Source organism: Amblyomma maculatum, chromosome 8 (genome assembly GCF_055883805.1).
Source record: "Amblyomma maculatum isolate TAMU_Amacu chromosome 8, ASM5588380v1, whole genome shotgun sequence".
NCBI classification, from domain to species: Eukaryota; Metazoa; Arthropoda; class Arachnida; order Ixodida; family Ixodidae; genus Amblyomma; species Amblyomma maculatum.
In genome coordinates, this window is record NC_139351.1 from 80,807,315 (window position 1) to 80,829,662 (window position 22,348).

The 22,348-nt window shown below is 48.0% G+C and overlaps 2 protein-coding genes across 2 annotated transcripts in view; one reads left to right on the top strand and one right to left on the bottom strand.

The window, feature by feature from the left end:
* The window catches only part of LOC146181587 (tRNA (cytidine(32)/guanosine(34)-2'-O)-methyltransferase-like), a 308,502-nt gene that overhangs the window by 99,132 nt on the left and 187,022 nt on the right, over positions 1-22,348 (bottom strand). The window lies entirely within an intron of this gene.
* LOC146181592 (BEN domain-containing protein 5-like) lies at positions 374-7,936 on the top strand. Its single transcript, XM_084577722.1, has 4 exons — positions 374-443; positions 3,980-4,074; positions 5,878-6,100; positions 7,815-7,936. The coding sequence occupies exons 1-4, from the start codon at positions 374-376 to the stop codon at positions 7,934-7,936; spliced, it is 510 nt and encodes a 169-aa protein (XP_084433848.1).

Sequence of the window (22,348 nt, forward strand, 5' to 3'; positions counted from 1 at the left end):
ATCCACGAGAGCACGCTAGGGAGGAAGAGTGTCATATATGTTGCCCAAGTTACCAGGCGCGACGCAGGTATAAAGCATTGCTTTAACCATGCCGTAAGAGCATGTCTGTGTGGCCTTGGGACAGGATGTGTAACCTATTGTTGAATTCATAGCCGTAAAAGATGTGTAGACACAGTGCAGAAAAGGCATGTCCTAGTTAAAGGATTTGTGTTTAAATGTACACGTTTGTGTGTGAATGTGTAATCAGGGTATCAATTTTACAGCACAGCCTCCAGCAGTGCCTGCAGTGATGCCAGCAATACTTCCAGCAGTGCCATCACTGCAGGCAGTGATGCCAGCAGTGCATTCAGAAGTGCCGTCACTGCCTGCAGTAATGACATCAGTGCATCCAGTATTGCCATGCACTGATGCAGTGGCCAGCAACAATGGCCAAGACATGTTTGGTGAGCAATCTTGTTATGCAGTCATCATCATCATCAGCCTGATTATACCCACTGCAGGGCGAAGGCCTCTCCCATATTTCTCCACTTAACACGGTTGTTAAGTGGAGAAACCTCCTATGATAAGCTCCATGTTATGCAGTGTTTGATCGCTATTGCCGGGCTAATTAAGGGCTTGTTACTAATATCCTGGCTTGGACAAGCAAACATTGTAAGCAGGAAACTCTGGTCCAAGGAATATGTGCATTGTCATTACTGTTACATGCATTCACCACGCATTAGTCAAGCCCTCTTAGGTGTTCACTTTCTCTATTACAGTCTGGCAGGCTCAATCTCAGGAAGCTCATTTTAAAGAAGCCTCTGGCAAGGTTGACAGAAATACTGGGAGCATCACTGATTTAAAATGATTATTTTATAGTATTGCGTCCTACAGACACTGCTGTGGAGCGAGTTGGTTTGGTAAGGGAGAGGGGAACGTGCCCAGAACCAGAGAGAGGTTGGCCGAAGTCCCAGCGGTAAAGTGTTCAGGGTGCGTTGCTGGAGAGCGTGCATCTGGGGTAGTCCCAGAGCAGAGCAGTCAGCCCTGGTGTAGCAAGGGGTGGTGGTGATGAGTCAGCGGCATCACCATCTTGATATTGCAAAATGTAATGGTCTGCTTAAGTGAGAAGTCAGGTGAAAGGGGTTTGCTGTGGCTGCAAGGTGCCAGAGCAGCGAGAGCAATTTATTTTGCGCTGAAATATAAGGTCGGCTTCTCGAGGAGCTTGGCAGCATATTGTTTGTGAATAAGCAGGAGCTAGGTCTTGGCTAGCATGAAGAGTAGATATGCACGTGCTAGTCGATAGACCTTCCTTGTTGCCTGGCATATTAGAATCTGCAGAGACCCAGTAAGTCATAGTCTTAGAAAGTGGCGTGAGTGCTGTAGTGTACATTGGAACTGGTTCGGTATGTTACTTGCAAGTCTGTATAGATGATAATGCTTGAATGTACCATTGTCATGCATCAGGGCTGAATTGAGATACCACTTGCAGTTTGGTTTGCATACTCTGGAACATAAAGTTGGTGGTGTGATGTTGGTAGTCCTGTGCACGAATAGTTTGGTTGAACCAGGCTGTGTATATGTGCTGAGTTGCATCTACAGCTAGCATGGCAGCATCCATGTAGATAATAAATTCTTGTGGCAAGATTTCTAGGGGAAAGAAAGCATGGCACTTAGTATGTGCAGATTTTCCACTGCCATGATGTGTTGGCTTGAGATAGGGAAGTCTACTGTTTGTAATGACTGTGCACTCCTGTTGAAGAGTGCGTCTTAGTAATGGCAGCAGGCCATGAAAATCATAGCCGATCCGGCGCAGTGTGTGTCTACATACCAGTCTGTGCTGTCCAAGTCTAGTTTTTTTTTTAGCTGGCGAGTTCCATACTGATTTTGGAGTGCCAGGTAAGTCTCCATGTTGGAAAATACCCTTGATTGCAAACAAAATGTGTTTCAAATTTTGAAAGTCCTGTAGAAAAGAAAGGCCTTCTTCAATTTCTTTCCAGCTTTCAGAAATGATACTTCAGAACGCCCTTTTGTTTCTTGCCTATATCTTTATTAACAGAATTGCTGCTATGGCCAGAGTGGCAGGTAGAAAGCTCATGCCCAACTGAAGTGACCATTCAGTCTGTGAATAGTTCTTCAATTCTTCAGTTTATTCGTGCAGTCACAAGTTCTTAATATTATTTGTGGCAGATCTATCAAGTGTGCATGGCAGATTCAGGAAGTCATGGCAAAGCCCAGATGAAGGTAATTAAACATTGCTGAGTCTTTTTAGGGGCAGATATGATTACAAACCTGTTAATGCAAAAACAAATGGTGTTCTTTTCTATTCACCGACTTTTTGGTTGCTTAAAATTTTCACTCTGTCTTTCCAACCAGCTGCCTATCTGTAGGAGCAATACTGCTAACAGGGTCATATCCAATATTTTATGCCCTGAAATACAAAACTAACGCAACATGCAAAAGCTCATGATTGAACACGTTCCAAGAAATTAAAGATAGGCCACTTTTGTAAACGTTCACAATTTGCAACTTGTGTATTGCTTGCAAATGAACATGCACCCTTAAACTTGAGCTAGGCTTGCCAGGCAGTCAAAATTTAGTGTGGATATTACCAAAAGGACCTATAATCATATTACGAAGTTGCTAGTTTTGAGTTTTATATTTTTCGAGATGCGGTAATAGCTCACTAATTCAAACTTTGCGGCACTAGGAAAAAAGTTTGGATTATCCGATGTTCAAATTATCGAATGGCCTCAAAAAGACAGACAAGAACCATTTGCATTATGGTCAATTTACCGTATTTATCTGCATAACCAACCCACTCGTGTAATGAATTCTCCCATCCCAATTGTTGCCCAAGAATTGGAAAAAAAAAAGGCGTTAGTCATTAGCGCATCCCTCCGTTTTGCGCTATCATGGTCCACAACTCATTTATTTCTTGGCAGTGTGCAAAGATTGGGCTCAGCAGTAACATTATAGTGTATTTACCTTTTGATGTTAGCACTAGTGGCAGGGGGGGGGGGGGGGGGGAGGATTGGCAGAGTGCAAGTGCTTGTCCAGTTGTGCAAGCCTCGTTTTCAGAACAGTACATTCGTGTTACCATGCTGAGCTGGATTGGGGCTGGCACCGTCTGCTGACAATCAATCATTTAAATGCGCGAAACCAGCAAAACCTTTTGAAGTGAACGATGCTCAAAGCCAGCGTTATGTGCTTCCGTTGACGACTGGTGGGTGGAAGGAAGAACGACTCTCGCAAAGAAAAAAAAGTTCTCTCACGTAATCTGTGGTGCGCCTAGCCATTCATGGGCATTAGCTGGGACCGCGCTGACAGTATTTGTATTTTCAAATTAACAGGGCTCGAATTAAGTATTTAATTGCAAGTTTCAATTATCCGTAGCAGAACCGACTCGCTTTTAAATGAACAGGCTTTTTGTACACGGATGTCTATAGTTCTTGGCCAGACCAAGTAGTTTAGTTCAAATTATCCGAAAATTTGAATTAACAAGCTTTCACTGTATTCTCCTTCATAATTTGAAAAGTTTTCAAAATCTGCTGTGCTTCATTGTTTTTTTACAGCTGTTACCGCATTGGGAGTATGTAGAGTACCAATATATATATATAGCTGGAAAACTGGGTGCAAATAATTCCATTTTGCAAGGCTTCAAAGTGAAGGTTGTGCAAACTGTTGAAAACTGACCTATCCACCAAATTTGTTTTGAAATTGTTTCTGAAAACTACTTTTTTTAATGAGCTACCTTAGACACGTTCTTCAGGGTACATTTCGATGACAGTATATTTTTTGTTGAAATTAAGTGTTGGACAAGCATGGTCGATCTAATGGGCAGACCATAAAAGTTCCCATTAGAGAGTACAATAATCATTGGCCAACTTATTTGTTAAATGTGATAGGCCTGTGTGTCAAGCAACAGTAGTCAATTTGCCTTGTCATTTACTTTACAGCTGAGGTTTACTAAAATTCTTTTATCTTGCACAAAAATCCTCAGGTGATGAGGACATCGAAGCTGAAGACGGCAGCTGCAAGTTCGACAGGGCTGGTGGGCAAAACAGCATTATAGGTTCTACCCGAGACGATGGGAAGGTCTGTTTTCTGTCTGGCCTACACGGGTGAACCTAATCTAGATCTAGACTGCCCTTTCACTCTGCGGGAGCTCGAAGTGGCCCTGATTGCTAATGCTATGTTCCGCTCTCGGTGAGGACAGCATTACATACGCTATATTCGGCAACCACCTTGACCACACCTGAAGATTTTTGTTCCTATTTCAGTGAAACCCGAGACACCGGCACCCTGTCATGCATCAATACTACGATTCTTAACCAGGCAAACCTCCTTCCCTTTAAAACCTCGAAATCTCACTGGCATGCTTTGGTAAGACCCTTGAGCAGATGGCTTAGACTCGCATTTCTCATTTTATCAAGATGACTTTTTTTCTCATTTGCTCATCAGCTTCTCAGGACATGTTCCTGCTTTTCCAGAACACCTTTCTTTTACCTTCCCATACTCAAGTACATGCTGTGATCACTGATAACCGTAGATATCTGCAAGACCTTCAAGGAGGTTTGGCATATCCTTTTTTTTCAGAACTTTATTGCTTGTGGTTCCAGCATGTACTGTACCTCATTTTCTTCTTCTCTGAGTAGCTCACTTGCAAGTAAATACCCATTTTTCCTACCTCTATGAACTCTCTTGGGGCACTCCATGAAGAGCGTTCCCTCCCTTACTCTGTTCAGTCTGGCTATGCCCTCTTGCCTCCCAGCTAGCCCAATTTCCCGGCCTTCACATCTTTTACCAAAAAAAAAACACTCTGCTGTTTGTTTGTCTCTGGAGTTCACATGTGCAGCATACCTTATAACCTACCCTAAACCTCATCAAATCATTTCCAAACACTGCACCTTTTTCCTCTCTTTCCTGCTTTAGATATCTGAGCTTATCTTTCTCAACAACCGTTCATGCCAGTGCACTCACGACCCCCGATTGTCAACCATCTCTGCTACTGCCATTCTGATTTTCACCAAATTGCTTAACTACCTTTTTCATACAGCCAAGAAATTGCAATCCTTGCATCGTAATGTTAGCACCTACCATTCGGTAACCAAGTGCTTCTCAGCCAGGCATTCTTAGAGACTCCTTGTCGACCAGTAGTAGTTGTAGTTTGCTATGTGATTAATCCTGTTGTTTTGGTAGGCTCGACAGGCAGCTTACAAGTTCGAGACTATCCAGTAACTGTGTTGTCTTCGGTTTGCTTCAGAGATTGCTAGGGCTAATGCCACCTCTTCCGCTGTGAGGATGCATTTGGTTCGTATAGTTAGTCCGTATATGAGTTTGCCTCGTGAATCAGTTACCATGGCTGTGGTTGCCTCTTCGCCTTTGTACCTCACCAATGAAGTGTTTATCAATCAAAACTGTTGTAGTTCCAGGAGCAGATTGCGTGATTGGGATTGTTTCAGGGCTAAACTGGCCTCTAAAAAGCATGCACTTGAAGCCAGTGCACCACGGTGTATAGAGAACATGGAAAAGAGCAAGAGCAAGTATACTACTTCGATATTTTACCGGCGCTGCGACAGGGGACAAGGAGCAAGAAGAGACGACAATACAAGCACTCGCCCCGAGCACTTGTCTTGTCTCTTCTTGTTCCTCGTCCCCTGTCGCAGCACCGATAAACTATCGAAGATGAACCAACTAGCTCAAATTTCTGTTTTACTAAAAAAAAAGTATACTACTATTGCACCTTTCTGAATATTGTCATGATTTAAGATACTGCTTACTGCAAAGCAAAATGTATGTATGCATGTATTTGTGCTTTCTCTACAGTTTCTCAACATTTGGACTTGAAATGTGAGTTCTATTAGTGCACCGATGTAAAATTCTGGGAATTCGCTGCAGGTGCATGCAGGCGCAGATGCATGGATTGACCAGAGTGCGTGGGACATACTTCTCAAATCGCCTACTGACTCAATGTTCTGTCGTGCTGCGGCTCACCTCTACTGGACGCCAGGCCAAATGAGGAGCCGCAGCGTCACTGGGGTACTGTCAAACAAGTCGAGGTCACTTGGCAAGACAGAAGTGAAGCCTGCCCTTTCACCAGAAAAGGTCTCGGCACTAAAAGGTGAGTTTTTCTATTTGCTTTCAGTAATGTCTAAAGAATAAAAAGGCGTCGGCAATTGAAGCAAAGATTGAGATTGGGGCTGCAACAATGCTGACGCATGTAACTGTTTGGTGTCATATGGTTAGACTCTATGCAGTCAAACATTGAACAACTGACTATTGCCACTGCATGCAGACCTTTTAACGCAACAGTCCTGTTGTGCAGAAAATCCAGCGCTGTCATCGTGAATAAAAAATCGGAGCACAACTCTTGCAGGTGGCATGGCTGGGCACTGATTTATCGATAAATTGTGTAGCATTACAAGACCACATGGCATGGCTGAGTTGGCAGGGGGAGCCAACTCATGTAGCTCCTTTGAGATGGGAATCAAACTCAGAACCCTTTGGCTCCTAGGCTACACAGGCACATTTGCAAGGCTTGGTTCAAATAGAGCTTCGTTTCTCAATACCAGCTTTGTTTCTCAATACATTCTTTTAGCTTGCTGCTGTATGTTGAGTTTTTCTGGAATAGCAGAGGTTCAGATTAATGAATTAGTGATTTGATGAGTTGGAAAGCACATATGCAAATGAAGATATGCAAGGGAAGCCAAGACAGGAAGCATGAAGGCTGTCATGTCATGCCCTAAAAGGCAGAGAGGAATGTCCTGAATTTTACTCAGTGCATCACTTAAGGAAACAAAGTGGATAGGTACGCCCGTACATAGAAAAGATTGGTGGATTTGCTGCATAACTAGGATGTAAGTTCAGTGCTCCGCATAAGACAGCTGGGTGCTCTGTATTTTGTGGGTTTGCTGCGGTATATATTTTCAGAGTATATTCAGAAGTAAAGCTCTTGAAAGGCAGCTTTTTATTCCAAGTTGATAAAAGGCATGTTGCACTTGCATAAATCGTGAAATTCAGCAGGAGCTAATGTAAACGGTTACGACCTCGTCGTTTCTTGCATTATAGGTTGGCGATAACATCAGGTTTGCACAAAGCGTGTGAGCACAGCCTTGTGGATATTTGGGTGCAATACGTTTCCTGCCAGTGGCACCAGTATATCCTTTCTGTGTTAGCCTGGGATGTGCGATATGTATATAAAAACTGCGCATGCGTTTTGATGGTCATGGGGTACACCTTTTAATTTGTCCAGCATATGTTATGAAATATTTTGACGAGAATCTTCCTTTGGGTTATGTTTTTTGTTTGCTCGATTTGCCAGCTACCTAGTTGAGAGTATAAGCCTTACCGGAGGGCGGCGGCCCTCTTGTGGGTATAAATAGCATTTTGCGGGCACAGACTCTCCGGCTATGTGGCCTTTTTTCAAAAGAAGGCATTCAGTAGCACCTTTGGACCCTGTGCTGCATTGCATGAAACACGGGTTCAGGTCGTGTGTGGACTAAGCTGGACACTGAATCACGCTTCATTTGAAGGTAATGCTGAGCATCCCTCACCTGTGCTGTTCTGTATTCTTGAATTAAGAATAGCATTCTCGGCGTATCTCTTTGGTGTCATTTTAATGTTTGAAAAAATAAGCAAAACAAGCTTGAGCTGATTTTCATGTGTACTGGATATGAGCCTCAGTGCCCATTTTGATATCATTTGCACAGGTAATGCGAAAACATCGATTATTTCTCGCCTTTACATGACAGATAAAGTTTGCCTTTATCACTCTTGCAACTAGTTGCTCAATAAGTTATGTTCTAATGTGCCATGTCTTTTGTTCTTCTGTGCAGCACTTTTCCACATCTACATGGGTGACGTGGAAGGCGAGGAGAAAGGCAAGAGGCTGAAGCAGGTGCGGAAGCACCTCTCACAGAAGCTGGGTGACATGAAGCGGAAGGGGACCCACATGTAATAGCTCCCAGCGGCTGCAACTGCCAATGGGCGCTGTAATAATTTCTTTTATCGTGCAAGTATGGCTTTCGATCGCTAATAGAATAGTTAATCGCTAATAGAATCAGGACAACCTTAGACTGCAATCAAGCAAAAGATCAAGCAGGGTTTCGGAAACGGTGCTCTACTATCGATCATGTCCATACCATCAATCAGGTGATAGAAAAATGCTCGGAATATAACCAGCCCTTATACATAGCATTCATTGATTACGAAAAAGCATTTGACAGTTGAAACCTCGGCGGTGATGCAGGCATTGCGAAATCAGGGGGTAGACGAGCCGTACGTGAAAGTGCTCGAAGATATATATAGTGGCTGCACAGCAACCATAGTTCTGCATAAAGAAAGTGACAAAATTCCCATAAAGAAAGGTGTTAGGCAAGGAGACACAATCTCCCCAGTACTATTCACAGCTTGTTTAGAGGAAGTATTCAGAGACTTGGAATGGGAGCAGTTAGGGATAAGGGTAGATGGAGAATACCTCAGTAATCTGCGATTTGCTGATGGCATTGCCTTGCTAAGCAACTCGGGGGATGAACTGCAAATAATGATTGATGACCTAGACAGGAAAAGTAGAAAGGTAAGCTTGAAAATCAATATGCAGAAGACTAAGGTAATGTTAAACAGCCTCGGGAAGGAACAGCAGTTTACATTAGGTAGCGAAATACTGGAAGTAGTAGGCGAATATGTCTACTTAGGGCAGGTAGTAACCGCAGATCCGGACCATGAAAAGGTAATAACGAGAAGAATAAGATTGCGATGGAGCGCATTTGGCAAGCACTCGCATATTATGACTAGCAGCTTACCGGTATCGCTCAAGAGGAAAGTATACAACAGTTGCATCTTGCCTGTACTCACCTATGGGGCTGAAACGTGGAGGCTAACCAAGAGAGTTCTACTTAAGTTGAGGGCAACCCAGAGGGCTATGGAATGAAAAATGGTAGGGGTAATATTAAGAGATAGAAAGCGTGCAGAGTGGGTCAGAGAAATAACTCAAGTTACCGACATTATAGTTGAAATTAAGAAGAAATGGACATGGGCAGGACATGTAGTGCGAAGAGAGGATAACCGATGGTCGCTGAGGGTAACAAATTGGATTCCAAGTGAAGGAAAGCGTAGCAGGGGGCGGCAAAAAGTTAGGTGGGCGGATGAGGTTAAGTTCGCAGGGGCCAAGTGGATGCAGCTAGCACAGAACCGGGTTAAGTGGAGAAATATGGGAGAAGCCTTCGCCCTGCAGTGGGTATAATCAGGCTGATGATGATGATGATGGCTTTCAACATAAGGATCTAAATATATTGATGCAGGCCTGTAGCCCCAAAGAATGCCAACAACTCTCGGTGGTGTGGCCCATGTGTCCATACTCTTGTGCCAGGCAGTCTGGTAGGGTAAGCGTGTCTTCTAAGGTGTACCTTGCGGGCCACACGAAGACCATGACAAGTTGTTAGGAAGTGGTCTAGTATGGCCTTCGTAGCAGGTGCTGGTCAGAGAGGGCAGTTCAGGGGAGAGTCTGGATGGTCCAGGAAGATTTGACAGCAGGTGCTAACGCAGCACCCATGTGGATTCTTCTCAGTGCCACCTCCTCATGGCGAGTTAAACCGCTGGGAAGGTTTGATCCACACGATGAAGTTAAAGCACGCGTGGAGCGGCAAAGAAATTATTTCGCAGGCACTACGGCATCTCCTGCGGACAACTTTAGCATAGGCAGATGACATGACCCTCTGGGAACAGGACGCATCATCAGTTTCTGTGAGACGGTGCGTAGTGTGGGGAGCCCACACCACACGTACAGGACAAGGAAATGTTTGCACAATATTGCAAATATCGATGATGTCAAAAGTATTAGCTATACTCTGTAAGGCTCGGACTGCCTGGGTGGATTCTCTATGCAAGATCAAAATGGTCAGCGGTGCAGCATGTAGGCTTTCTGCTAATGCAGACAAACCGTCACGAATGGCAACAACCTCTGTTATTAGAGAAGGAAGGTGCATATGCTCCTGTTCTATATAAACATATCTAGCATATTTCAGGAAGCATTGGACAATTATGATGGTATGTAAAATCTCATAGTCAGTGCTTGCATTTACATAAGCTTAAAATGCCCCTGTAGTGTCTGTGCAATGATCGGGCTCTGCTTCTTCCACCGAATGTTGAACGCTGCGCTTTACTGTAATAAAATGTTTATTTGTATAAAGTCTGTGTATCGTGGAGCATTTCTACCCCTCTTGACCAGATGACAACGTGGGCTCATGGGATAGCATGCTTTTCTGTATAGTACACTGCTCAGGTGCTCATAATGTATTTCAAAGTAGGCCTAGCAATATCCGAACAGTGACGGGATCAACAAGCCATCGGTACTAGACCGTCACCAACAGACTATTGCCTTCAGGCCATCGCCTTCAGGTTGTCGCCTTCGGGACGTCGCCTTCAGGCCGAATGCAGACCGGGTCGCAGACTTCTTCTTTCATGTGTTTGTTGCCGCAGTACACCCTGTCCAAAATTCCAACAGCTAATGGTCTGAAGGAACCCGTAATTTGGGCATGTTGGTGACGGCCTGATGGTGACGGCCTGAAGGCCGTCGCCTTCAGGCCGCCGCCTTCAGGCCGCCGCCTTCAGGCCGCCGCCTTCAGGCCGCCGCCTTCAGGCCGTCACCATCAGGCCGTCACCAACATGCCCAAATTACGGGTTCCTTCAGACCATTAGCTGTTGGAATTTTGGACAGGGTGTACTGCGGCAACAAACACATGAAAGAAGAAGTCTGCGACCCGGTCTGCATTATCTGCGGAGGAGGGCACCGCACAGGTGATAACAGCTGCAAGAAGCGATTTCAACGACACCAAACGAAAATGTCGGAGCACCAATCAAGACCCAAATCACGGACATGTGGCGACCCAAACTCTACCGAAAGGAAGGACCGCTCGAGCTCCTTCCCGTCCTTGGAAAGCGGACGCAGCAGCAGCCGTAGCGGATGGAGCAGCAGCGGCGGGCGCAACGGAAGCAGCAGCAATGGAGGAGGCGCCAGCACTAGTAGCCGGACTCGGAGCCCCGGGCCGAAACAGGTGAGCTGGGCAGGAGTGGCCTCTCATGGGAAGGGGATGGAGCTGCAGACATTACAGTCTGAACTAGATCAGGCACTCCACCACATTCAAATTCTCACGGATCGAATCAAACACTTGGAGGAGGAAAATAGTGAACTAAAAGCACCCGCCATATCTAAGGACCCCCCTCCGAAACCACTCCCATTGCCGGAAGTCACAGAAATGGAAACTACTGTGACCGCCTCAGTCGAAACCCCAGTAAGCGTAGTTAGCAAGGAAGTAACACCTCGCAAAGAAAGAGCAGTAGCAGCTGACGTAAGAAATACCAGCTTCCCCCTTCAGCTCAAGGGGCGCCAATCGATCTATCCCAGCAAAATGGCCAATCCTAAAACCGTAACAATTTGGCAGTGGAACTGCAGGTCTATGCGCAACAAGAAAACAAATCTGCAGTTACACATTCAATCGCAATCCGAAAAACCTGACGTTATAGCGATTCAAGAACCCAGAATGTATCGACTAAAACTGCCAGGGTACCGGGCGGTTCTGCCATGTCACATCAAAGAACAGCCTTTAACCACTACGTTGATACATAGAAATCTTACCGTGGTTAACCACGAGATTGAACACGTAGAGCTCGATTGTATATTAACTGAAATTCTGCCTAGCAGAAGAAACTCTTCTCTGTTCCTACTAAACGCATACAGCCACCCCAGGGCACCGGCTGTACCAGCGAAAGACGCTATACTCAAAAGTCTCCAAATCGCAGGCCAAAACCCAACCCTAATTGCGGGTGACTTCAACGCTCAACACGTGCAATGGGGACACGCAACCATATCCAGGAAAGGAACGGCCCTAATGGATTTTATCCAGCAAAGAGGGCTCACCCAATACACGGACCCCATGCAACATACTAGGATAGGCAACAGCGTGACCAGGGACGCGTGCCCGGACCTCACGATAGGCAAAAATCTCCCAGACTTAAGCTGGAGCAACACCAGACAAAATCTGAGAAGTGACCATTATATCATAATATCTAGAATCACCATTGCCAATCTCAAACCCCACCCAGAAAAAACAAAATCACCGACTGGGACAAACTTAGTACTATCCGCGACCAAAATAACGAACCAATCATAGACTTAGAACACTGGACACAGACCCTCCTATCGGATGTGGGAAAGGCCACTAAGGAACTAGTAGATGACTTAGGCGTAAATACGGTTGACAGCCGACTTACACACATGTGGGAGGCAAGGCAGAGCCTAGGAAAAAGATGGCTTAAGCAAAAATATAACAAAAAGCTTAGAAACAGGATCGTCACACTCACGAAAGAAATTCAACACCACACCGCAGAACTAGCGAGACAGCAGTGGAACCATATCTGTGAAAATGTGAATGGCAGTCTAGGCATGAGGGAGACGTGGAATCTTCTGCGGCATCTCCTTGATCCGGAATCCAACAAAGCTACCACTCAAAAGGAAATCACCAAAATTTTAAACATAGACCCAGGCACGGAATAAGATATTATAGACACGCTACAGCAGAAATACTTCTGCACAACCCGTGAGACGAAGTCCCTGCCAGATTATAAGGGAGAGCCGAACTCCATCCTGGATGCTGACATAACAATGGCGGAAATAAGAGCAGCCCTCTTTAAGGTACGTACAACATCCGCCCCAGGAGAGGACGGCATTAACAATAAGACACTCAGAAATCTAGACGACGCTTCTATCACAGCCCTCGCGGACTTTGCGAACGAGTGTTGGAGGGAGGGAAAACTCCCAGCGTCTTGGAAACATGTCATCGTTAAATTCATCCCAAAACTTGGCAAAAAGCTCGCGCTCGAAAACCTCAGACCTATTTCGCTTACTTCTTGCATAGGAAAACTGATAGAGCCCGTCATACTAGACAGACTCCAGTCCCACATGCAAAAAGAGAATTTATATCCAAACACTATGGTCGGCTTTAGACCACATTTATCAACACAGGATACGATGCTAAGACTAGCAAACGAAGTCCTATCTCATGAGCAAGAAAGGAGTACCAGGGCAATCCTAGCCCTAGATTTAACCAAAGCATTTGATAACGTTAAACACAAAGCAATCATAGAATCTCTTTCACTGCTGAATGTAGGCGCAAGAACGTTTAACTACATCAAAGACATTCTCTCCGATAGGACGGCTAAAATTCAAATTGGCATTATCAAATCCGACACCTTCACTTTAGGAGATAGAGAAACTCCGCAAGGATCGGTCTTCTCCCCCTTTTTATTCAATATAACCCTTGTAATGGGGCGTTTATTGACGCTCAGATGGAGAGCTGTGAGGAGAGGACCTTGCAACGGCGAGCCCAGCGTACTTCTTCTTTGTCTTCGTCGCACAACGCACTGGTGCATGTTGATGGCTGAAGTGCTGACTATCACAGTACATTTTCCCCCGGGTAAAAAAAAAGGAGCCATCCTGGCGACTTATGGCGTGGAAAGCACAGCGGGGTCATAGAACGGCTTCAATCGGTTCACGTGAACTGTTTCACGACCACGGCGAAGCAAGTCCGCAGAGGGCGTGACGGGCTCAACTACGTAGTTGACTGCAGATGTTTGCTGGAGGACCCTATATGGCCCGTGGTAGCGAGCAAGAAATTTCTTTGAAAGGCCAGGGGTTGTGGAGAGCACCCAGAGCCACACCAAAGAGTTCGGGAGATATGACAAAGCTTCGCCGGTATCACGGAGGTATTTTTGTTGCCACTGATTTTCTGTTGTGAGAGAGCGGGCGAGCTGACGGCATTCTGCGTACGTGACGGCATCGGATAGCGGGGAAGATTCGGAAACGTCAGGGCGGTAGGGAAAAAGTGTGTCCATAGTACAGTGTGGCTCGCGCCCGTAAAGGAGAGAGAATAGAGAGAATACAGTAGTGGACTGTGCCGCGGTGTTATATGCGTACGTAACAAACGGTAGAACTTGGTCCCAATTGGAATGGTCGGTGTTCACGTACATAGCCAGCATGTCACCGAGAGTGCGGTTGAAACGTTCTGTCAGTCCATTCGTCTGAGGGTGGTACGAGGTAGCGGTGCGGTGTATGGTGCGGCATTCTTTCAGGAGAGCCTCAAGAGCGTCTGATAAGAAAACGCGTCCGCGGTCACTGAGCAGTTCGCGAGGGGCACCATGGCGAAGAACCAGGTTTTTCAGAAAAAAGGCAGCCACGTCGCGTGCGGAAGCAGAAGGCAATGATGATGTCTCAGTGTAGCGGGTCAGATGATCCACTGCCACGATAATCCAGCGGTTGCCAGCTGAAGTTGTAGGAAGGGGACCGTATAGATCTATGCCGACACGATCAAACGGACGGGCAGGACAGGGCAACGGCTGCAGCGAAGCAGGAGACTTGAGAGGAGTTTTTCGGCGTTGGCAAGACTGGCAAGAACGGACAAAATGGCGGACAAAGCGGTACATTCCACGCCAGAAGAAGCGTAGACGCAAGCGCGTGTAGGTTTTAAACACTCCGCCGTGGGCGCACTGGGGATCAGTATGGAAAGCAGCACAAATTTCGGGGCGGAGATGACGGGGGATGACTAAAAGCCACTTCCTTCCGTCGCGAAGATAATTGCGGCGATAGAGCAGCCCGTCACGAATTGAAAAATGGTGAGCTTGGCGGGCAAGCGCCCTAGACAAACGACCTGGAGAGTGACTTGAAAGAAAGTCCAGAAGTGTAGATATCCACGGGTCGCGCCGCTGTTCCGTGGCCATGTCGATAGTGGCAAGCGAAGACAAATCGTAGGCGCAGATCTCATCAGACAACGAAGAGGGAGGCAGCGGTGAGCGCGAAAGAGCGTCCGCGTCAGTATGCTTGAGGCCTGAGCGATATATGACACGAATGTCATACTCTTGGAGGCGCAGAGCCCAGTGAGCAAGGCGGCCGGACGGGTCTTTGAGGGACGCCAGCCAGCACAGAGCGTGATGATCAGTGACCACATAAAATGGTCGGCCATAGACATACGGACGGAATTTGCCGATGGCCCGAATAATGGCCAAGCATTCTCTTTCCGTAACAGAATAATTGGACTCTGCCTTGGTCAAGGTGCGGCTTGCGTACGCCACCACATAGTCTCGGATACCAGGCTTGCGTTGGGTGAGAACGGCGCCTATCCCAATACCGCTAGCGTCAGTGTGAATCTCAGTTGGCGCATTCGGGTTGAAGTGGCGGAGGATGGGAGGCGAAACCAAGAAACGGCGTAAAGTGTTGAAGGCGTCATCACAAGCAGGTGTCCATGCGGAGAGGTCGGAGCTGCCGGAGAGGAGCTGGATGAGAGGAGCAATAATAGATGCGAAATTTAAGATGAAGCGGCGAAAGTGTGAGCACAGGCCGATGAAACTTCGTAGCTGCTTCAGTGATTTTGGGCGTGGGAATTCGGCAACTGCACGAAGTTTGGTGGGATCGGGAAGAATGCCATCCTTAGAAACGACATGACCTAGAATAGTTAGTCGGCGAGCAGCAAAGCGGCACTTCTTCAGATTCAGTTGGAGGCCGGCAGTAGCGAGACAAGTGAGAACGTCCTTCAGTCGGAGCAGGTGGGATTGAAAATCGGTAGAAAAGACTACGATATCATCGAGATAGCAAAGACAGGTTCGCCACTTGAATCCACGAAGCACAGTGTCCATGAGGCGTTCAAATGTGGCCGGGGCGTTGCAAAGCCCAAAGGGCATGACGTTGAATTCATATAATCCATCTGGTGTGATGAAGGCAGTTTTAGAGCGGTCAGCGTCATCCATTCGCACCTGCCAGTAGCCAGATCGTAAATCCAACGAGGAGAAAAACTCGGCGCCCTGCAAGCAGTCCAGTGCGTCATCGATGCGTGGCAGAGGATAGACGTCCTTGCGCGTGATCTTGTTGAGCCGGCGGTAGTCGACACAAAACCGGAAGGAGCCATCTTTCTTAGGTACCAACACAACTGGAGACGCCCAGGGACTGTGGGATGGCCGAATGACACCACGACGGAGCATGTCGTCCACATGATCAGCAATTACTTGGCGCTCCGAAGCCGACACGGGATAGGGGCGCTGGCGCAAAGGTGCGGTTTTACCGGTGTCAATGGTGTGCTCTACGACAGACGTGCGGCCCAAGTCAGTTTGAAGAAGGTTGAATGAAGAAGCGAAGTTCTGCAAGAGGGCGACAAGTTGATCACGTTGCGCAAGTGGAAGATCAGCATCAATAGCATGTTGGAAAACGTCGGAGGGCGTCGAAGCGGTCGCAACATCGCAAGAGCACAGACTAACGTCGACGGAGGGGGTTGAGTCAGCAAGAGTGGTGATATGACTGGGATCAAGCTCTTCAAGACGTCCAATGCATTCGCCACGGAGCAGGACTGCTGGGCAAGAAAATGGGTTCGAGGCGTAAAGTGCACTCTTGCCGTTTTGAATTTCGAGAACTGCGAACGGAAAAAGGAGGCAGGGATGACGGGAGGCGGCTTCGGAAGGTGTAAAAATTGCAGTCAAAGGAGTTACACACTCACAAGACAGTGGTACGAGGGCAGCAGAGAACGGAGGAATGTCGGTGTCATGGGCGACGAGAAGTTTTGCAGTGCGGGGAGGGATATCACAGAAGGGGGCATCACAGAGGGGGGCGAAGGCAATTTGCGCACGAGCACAGTCAATAACGGCTTGATGAGTCGATAGAAAATCGTATCCGAGGATGATATCATGCGAGCAGTTCGGCAGAACAATAAACTCGATGGGGTACAAGACGTCCTGAATGAGCACACGGGCTGTGCAAGAAGCGGAGGGGTGAATGTGCTGTGATGAGGCGATGCGGAGCGAAAAGTCGGAAATCGGAGTGGTCACTTTGCGAATTCGACGGCAGAGCGCTTCACTGATGACGGAGACGGCTGCACCGGTATCGACGAGAGCGAGAACTGTGGCGCCTTCTACAGAAACTTTGATAACATTAGCGGGACGACACGGAGGACTTGAGGAATTCGAAACAAGCGCAGTTCTTGCCCCCGGAACTGCGACTGTTAGCTTCCCTCAACGGTGTTGTTAGAACGTCGTAGCATTGGAGAAAGCGATCGGCGCCGAGGAGAATGTGATCGACGAGTGGCATAGGATTGGCGATCTTGTGAGACAAATTGAGAACCGGGCGGAATCATTTGCGAGCGTGAGTCGGTATCGTACGGGTAAAGTCGAATGTCAGGCTGTGAAGGTTGGAGGCGCTGGCGACAAAGGCGTGCAACATGGCCTGGCCGACCGCAGGCATAGCAAATCGGAAGGTTGTCCGTAGTACGCCAAGGTTTCATAGGATGTGGGCGGAACCTTGAGGGTGGGGCTTGGAACGAAGGCTCAGCATGCGGCGGTGAACGGTAGGCAGGGACCTGCACATAGGAGCCAGACGTGGGCGAAGGTGGTGGCCTAGACGTTATTTGGGCATACGTGAGAGGTGCCGTCACAGGCGGCAGCACGGGGTTGGACGGCAAGACATCAGCGACGTGTTCTTGCACGACACGGCGTATAGTAGGGGCCAAAGATGGAGCCAGTTCAGGAACAAGGCGGCCCGAGTCTTGAAAATGGGGAAGGAGTGAGATTTGACGTGCGACCCCTTCACGAATAAAATCTTTGATCTGTTGATTCAGCGGGCTCCCTTCAGAAGTTGGCGAACCACCCAGGGCAAATGCGGCTACGCCTTCGTCGCACACACCGGAGCGGCGCCTAGAAGCGCGCCGCTTGCGGAGCTCGTTGTAGCTCTGGCAAAGCTTCACGAGTTCACTAACGCTGGTGGGATCTTTCGCTACCAGCATCTGGAAGGCGTCCTCAGAAATGCCCTCGAGGATGTAGCGGATTTTGTTCGCTTCCGGCATGGCCGGGTCGACTCGTTTGCAGAGATCAACGACGTCTTCTATGTAGCTGGTAAAGGTCTCATCAGCGCGCTGAACACGATCGTGTAAACGTTGTTCGGCACGAAGCTTACGCACTGCCGGGCGGCCGAACACTTCCGCGAAATTCTTTTTAAATGTCGACCAAGATGACAGGTCAGCCTCATGGTTGCGAAACCAGAGGTTCGCCACGTCCGTCAGATAGAATATGACGTTACTGAGCTTATATGAGTCATCCCACTTGTTGTAGCTGCTTACTCTTTCATACGATGACAGCCAGTCGTCGACATCTTGGTCGGCCGTGCCACTGAAGAGGCAAGGGTCACGCTGGCGCACGACGCCAGAACACATGATCGTGGGTGGAACGGCCGGCAGCGTCGAAGTGGACTCGTCTTGCATGGCGGTCGTAGAGGGTAGTGTACGGCTTCGCAGTTCCAGTTTGAATGGGATCGTTTCCGGCACCTCCGCCAATTGTAATGGGGCGTTTATTGACGCTCAGATGAAGAGCTGTGAGGAGAGGACCTTGCAACGGCGAGTCCAGCGTACTTCTTTGTCTTCGTCGCACAACGCACTGGTGCATGTCGATGGCTGAAGTGCTGACTATCACAGTACACCCTAATCAAAATGGCACACGAACTCGCAAGAATCCCAGACCTAGAACACTCTTTTTACGCGGACGATATCACCCTTTCAACTGACACAAGTATTTGGCGCCTTTCTACTATAGGTGGTGGTAGATGCATTATTAAGGTATGAGCGGGTTTGCACGACTCAAGGCCCCGCGTTCGCGCGGAGAGCAGTATACCATACTGTGGCACTCGCTGGGGCCTCCTGGCGCGTCATCATTCTCCCTCCAAAAGCAAGAAACCTCCTCTCGTTGTATTGCATAGTTAAGACGTACAGTTCAATTAAGCATTGCAATAGATAATTACCTGGCAAGCCTTCCAATTAAACATCGCAATAAATAATTACCTGGCAAGCCATAAATAATTACCTGGCAAGCATATTATTGCTCGGAAATATCCAGGCCCAGTCAGAAAAACTAGAGACTGTTGCCACGACAGAATTTCTGTGCAGTTTCTGACAGTGAATCTGTTGTAACAGCAAAACTTTCTATAGTTATATCACAATTTTGAATTATTACAGCAGAAAAGTGTACAGAACTGCAAACTACGCAAAATCTCTACTGATAATCAGAATTGTGTGACGTTCCGATAGAACTACGGAATACTTTATCGTATTTTTAACACGGTGTTTTGCATTCTTGAAGGAATGCCCCCCCTCAGTCGAAAAAGACCAGACTAATGATATCAGCAGAGCAAACGTTTTGTGACAAATGGAAATATTCACAAGAGGGGAACAGTGGCAATAATAGTAGCGCTTTGGCACCTTTTATACTTTTATACTTTATTTATTCTGCTCATTGCAATGTACCCAACAAAAAATACACACGATTTTTCGAGCAGCCTGTTCGCTATATTTAACCAGAGAAGGAGCATAGCAATCGGTTCCTTCAGCATTTTGCTCTGCGAGATCAGCGATTGAGATCGAAAATAAAAACAAGCGATTATAAGACTTCTGAACATTCTTTCGCGATGCCAAAAGGAAGGCCTAATCTGGCTCGCGTCTTTGGCCGCGCTTTTACGGGCCGCTCTACAATTGAGAGCGCTCTAAAATGCCCGTTCCTATTGGTCGCCGTCGCCATCTTGAAAAGTTGCGTCACGGGATGCTGCGATTGCGTCGGCCAGGCCAGGCAGCAGGAATGAGTGGCCGCGCGTTCGATGAGCTGCGTCGAACGCAGCCGTGCAAGGTTCGACCCACGGCGTGCATTATACCACTGGATTCGACTACACACGTGAAGTGGAGTCCGAGGAGACCGCAATTTCGGAGGTAGGCACACTAATTTGCCTGGTAGGCACACTAATTTGTCTATTTTTCGGCGGCCCACGCGGGACCGCTAGGCCTATCCGTAGGCCTAGCAAAAGAAAGCCAAAGAAGAGCATGAGCAACGGAGGCCGCTAGGGGGCCAAGAAGAGCGGACGCACCTCAGCACGGCTCCGCGAAACCTTGCCCGCTACAGAATTAAGGGACCAGGTACGGACGTGAAACTGCACCACTACGAGCAGAAGGTGAGTGGGTTACTCCCACTAATTTTGGTTCCCCTAGCTCCAGCCAAAATATCGAGAACCGTCCGAAAGCGACTCAAGCGGCACTGCCGCCGCGCTAAGCCTAGCGCTTTGGATTGCCACCGTACCGCCGTGCACAATGCAAGTGCAAGTTGAGGGTCAGACCCTCAAAGAGGGAGACTTTAATCCTTCAGAATGGACTAACGTGCTCAGTACCTACCAGAAAAAAGGAACATCACGCAACCAAGCAGACAACGCGGGACCCGCGTCGTCGTCAGCGTCCGCGTGGAGACCGACGTACAAACCCAACGGAACGCAGTTGCGCGCCACAAGGATTGTTGAACGCCGCAACAGACAAGTAGCGCCACTACCTCATCAAGCATACAAGGTCATCTTCCGCTCACAAGGAGGGTTATATCTCCCCACAGTGCAGCCACAGCAACTGCTCCGAAGTATTTGTGCAGCAGCCAACACACCACTGGGAGATCATGTCCAGCTACGCATCCATCCAAGTAACAACACTTGCACGATGGCCACAACAAGCAAAGAGGCCGCACTTCAACTGGCGCAGGTGAAGATTATAACGCACGCCTGCAAGGAGTACGCAGTCACTGCGTACATAGCGCCAGCATCGGACGCTGTCCGAGGCGTCATTACGAATGCCTTTTGGAACGAAGCAGACCAAGAAATCGTTCAAGATCTCCAAAGACGAAACCCAGATGCGGACATTGTAGCCGCTCGTCGTATGGGACGCACTAAGTCTATTCTAGTGACTTTCGCACAAGGCCCACGTCCCCGGAAACTAATTTACTTTGGCGGTGTACACCTGTGTACACCATACCGTTCAAGGCCAGAGGGCTGCACCAACTGCCGGCAACCGGGTCATCGCTACGATGTTTGCCCGCATCCGAAGCAATCAAAATGCCCAAGATGTGGCGTCGACCATGGAGCGGACCATGAGGGACTCTGCATCCCCCAGTGTATACTGTGCGGTGGTGAACACTTAACGGGAACAGGATGGTGCAAGGCGAAGCAACGCGTGACACGGCTCCGGCACAGAGATTCCGTTGGACAGCCTCGCCTCAGTGGAAGCGCTTCCAGAGAACGCTCTTCACGACGGACGCGTCAAGACGACACAACTGACGAGAAGCGCATGGGAATCACGTGGGCAGAAAGGGTCGCCCGCACTCCAGACAGTCAGGCGGAGGAGATGGCCCGGCTCAGGGAGGAGGTAAGACGCCTACAGCAACACCTCTCCCACTCATCCTCGACCTTATCTTCTTCATTGCACCCAGATACCAACTCAAATGTTCCTCCTCCCACCACCCCCCTAACCACCCAAACTCCATCCCCTCCTGCTACTCCCCCGCCTAAAAAGAAACGCATAGAGTCAAACAGCGACACCGATCCTCTAGCTGAACTAGAAGCCCGCTTAGAGGCGAAATTTCAAGCAAAATTCGAACTCTTCCAGCAAAAAATGGAAGAACGATTCCAAACCCTAACGGCCCAGCTAGAGACGCGGCTAAACACATTCTGTGACCATCTAACTGTTAAAGTAGAAACGATGGTAGAGGGGGCAATTACCCGCATAATGAACGTAGTTGACGCCAGATTGGCTACACTCCCCATCCAACCATCCCCCACTTCTTCCTTCCCAAGCCATCCCTCTATCCAACCACCAATACCCCCCTTCGTAGCACCCCAAGTGCAGCATGATGGCAGCTCATCCTCACTCCCTCTCCAACCATCCCCCACTTCTCTCTTCCCAAGCCATCCCTCTATCCACCCACCAAGCTATCCCTCTATCCAACCACCAATACCCCCCTCCGTAGCACCCCAAGTGCAGCATGATGGCAGCTAATCCTCCAATTCTTAAGGGCAACAACAACCCACTAATAATCTGGCATTGGAACTGCCGGAGCATTAAGCGAAAGCGGGATCCTCTAGTGCAACTCATTACTAGCAACTCGTCACCCCCAGACCTTATACTTCTACAAGAAACTCGTATAGCACTCAACATACCAGGATATACAGCATACCATGCACCTAGCGTGGACAAGCCCGTGGTTACAACCTACATCAGACGCACACTCAGACACACAATACACGACTATACACACACGAGGTAGCACACATTACCGTAGAAATTATACCGAATGATGTTACTAAAGAATCATTAATAGTCTCCAATATATACAACCCTCCTAGTAGCCCCGCATCTCGTTGCGCGAATCTAATTAGGACAATAGCAAAGGAAGCCAAGAAAACACCTTTATTAATAGCGGGGGACCTAAACTGCGCACACGCTGATTGGGGATACAGCCGTACAAACAGCAGAGGAGAGGTTCTGTACAATCA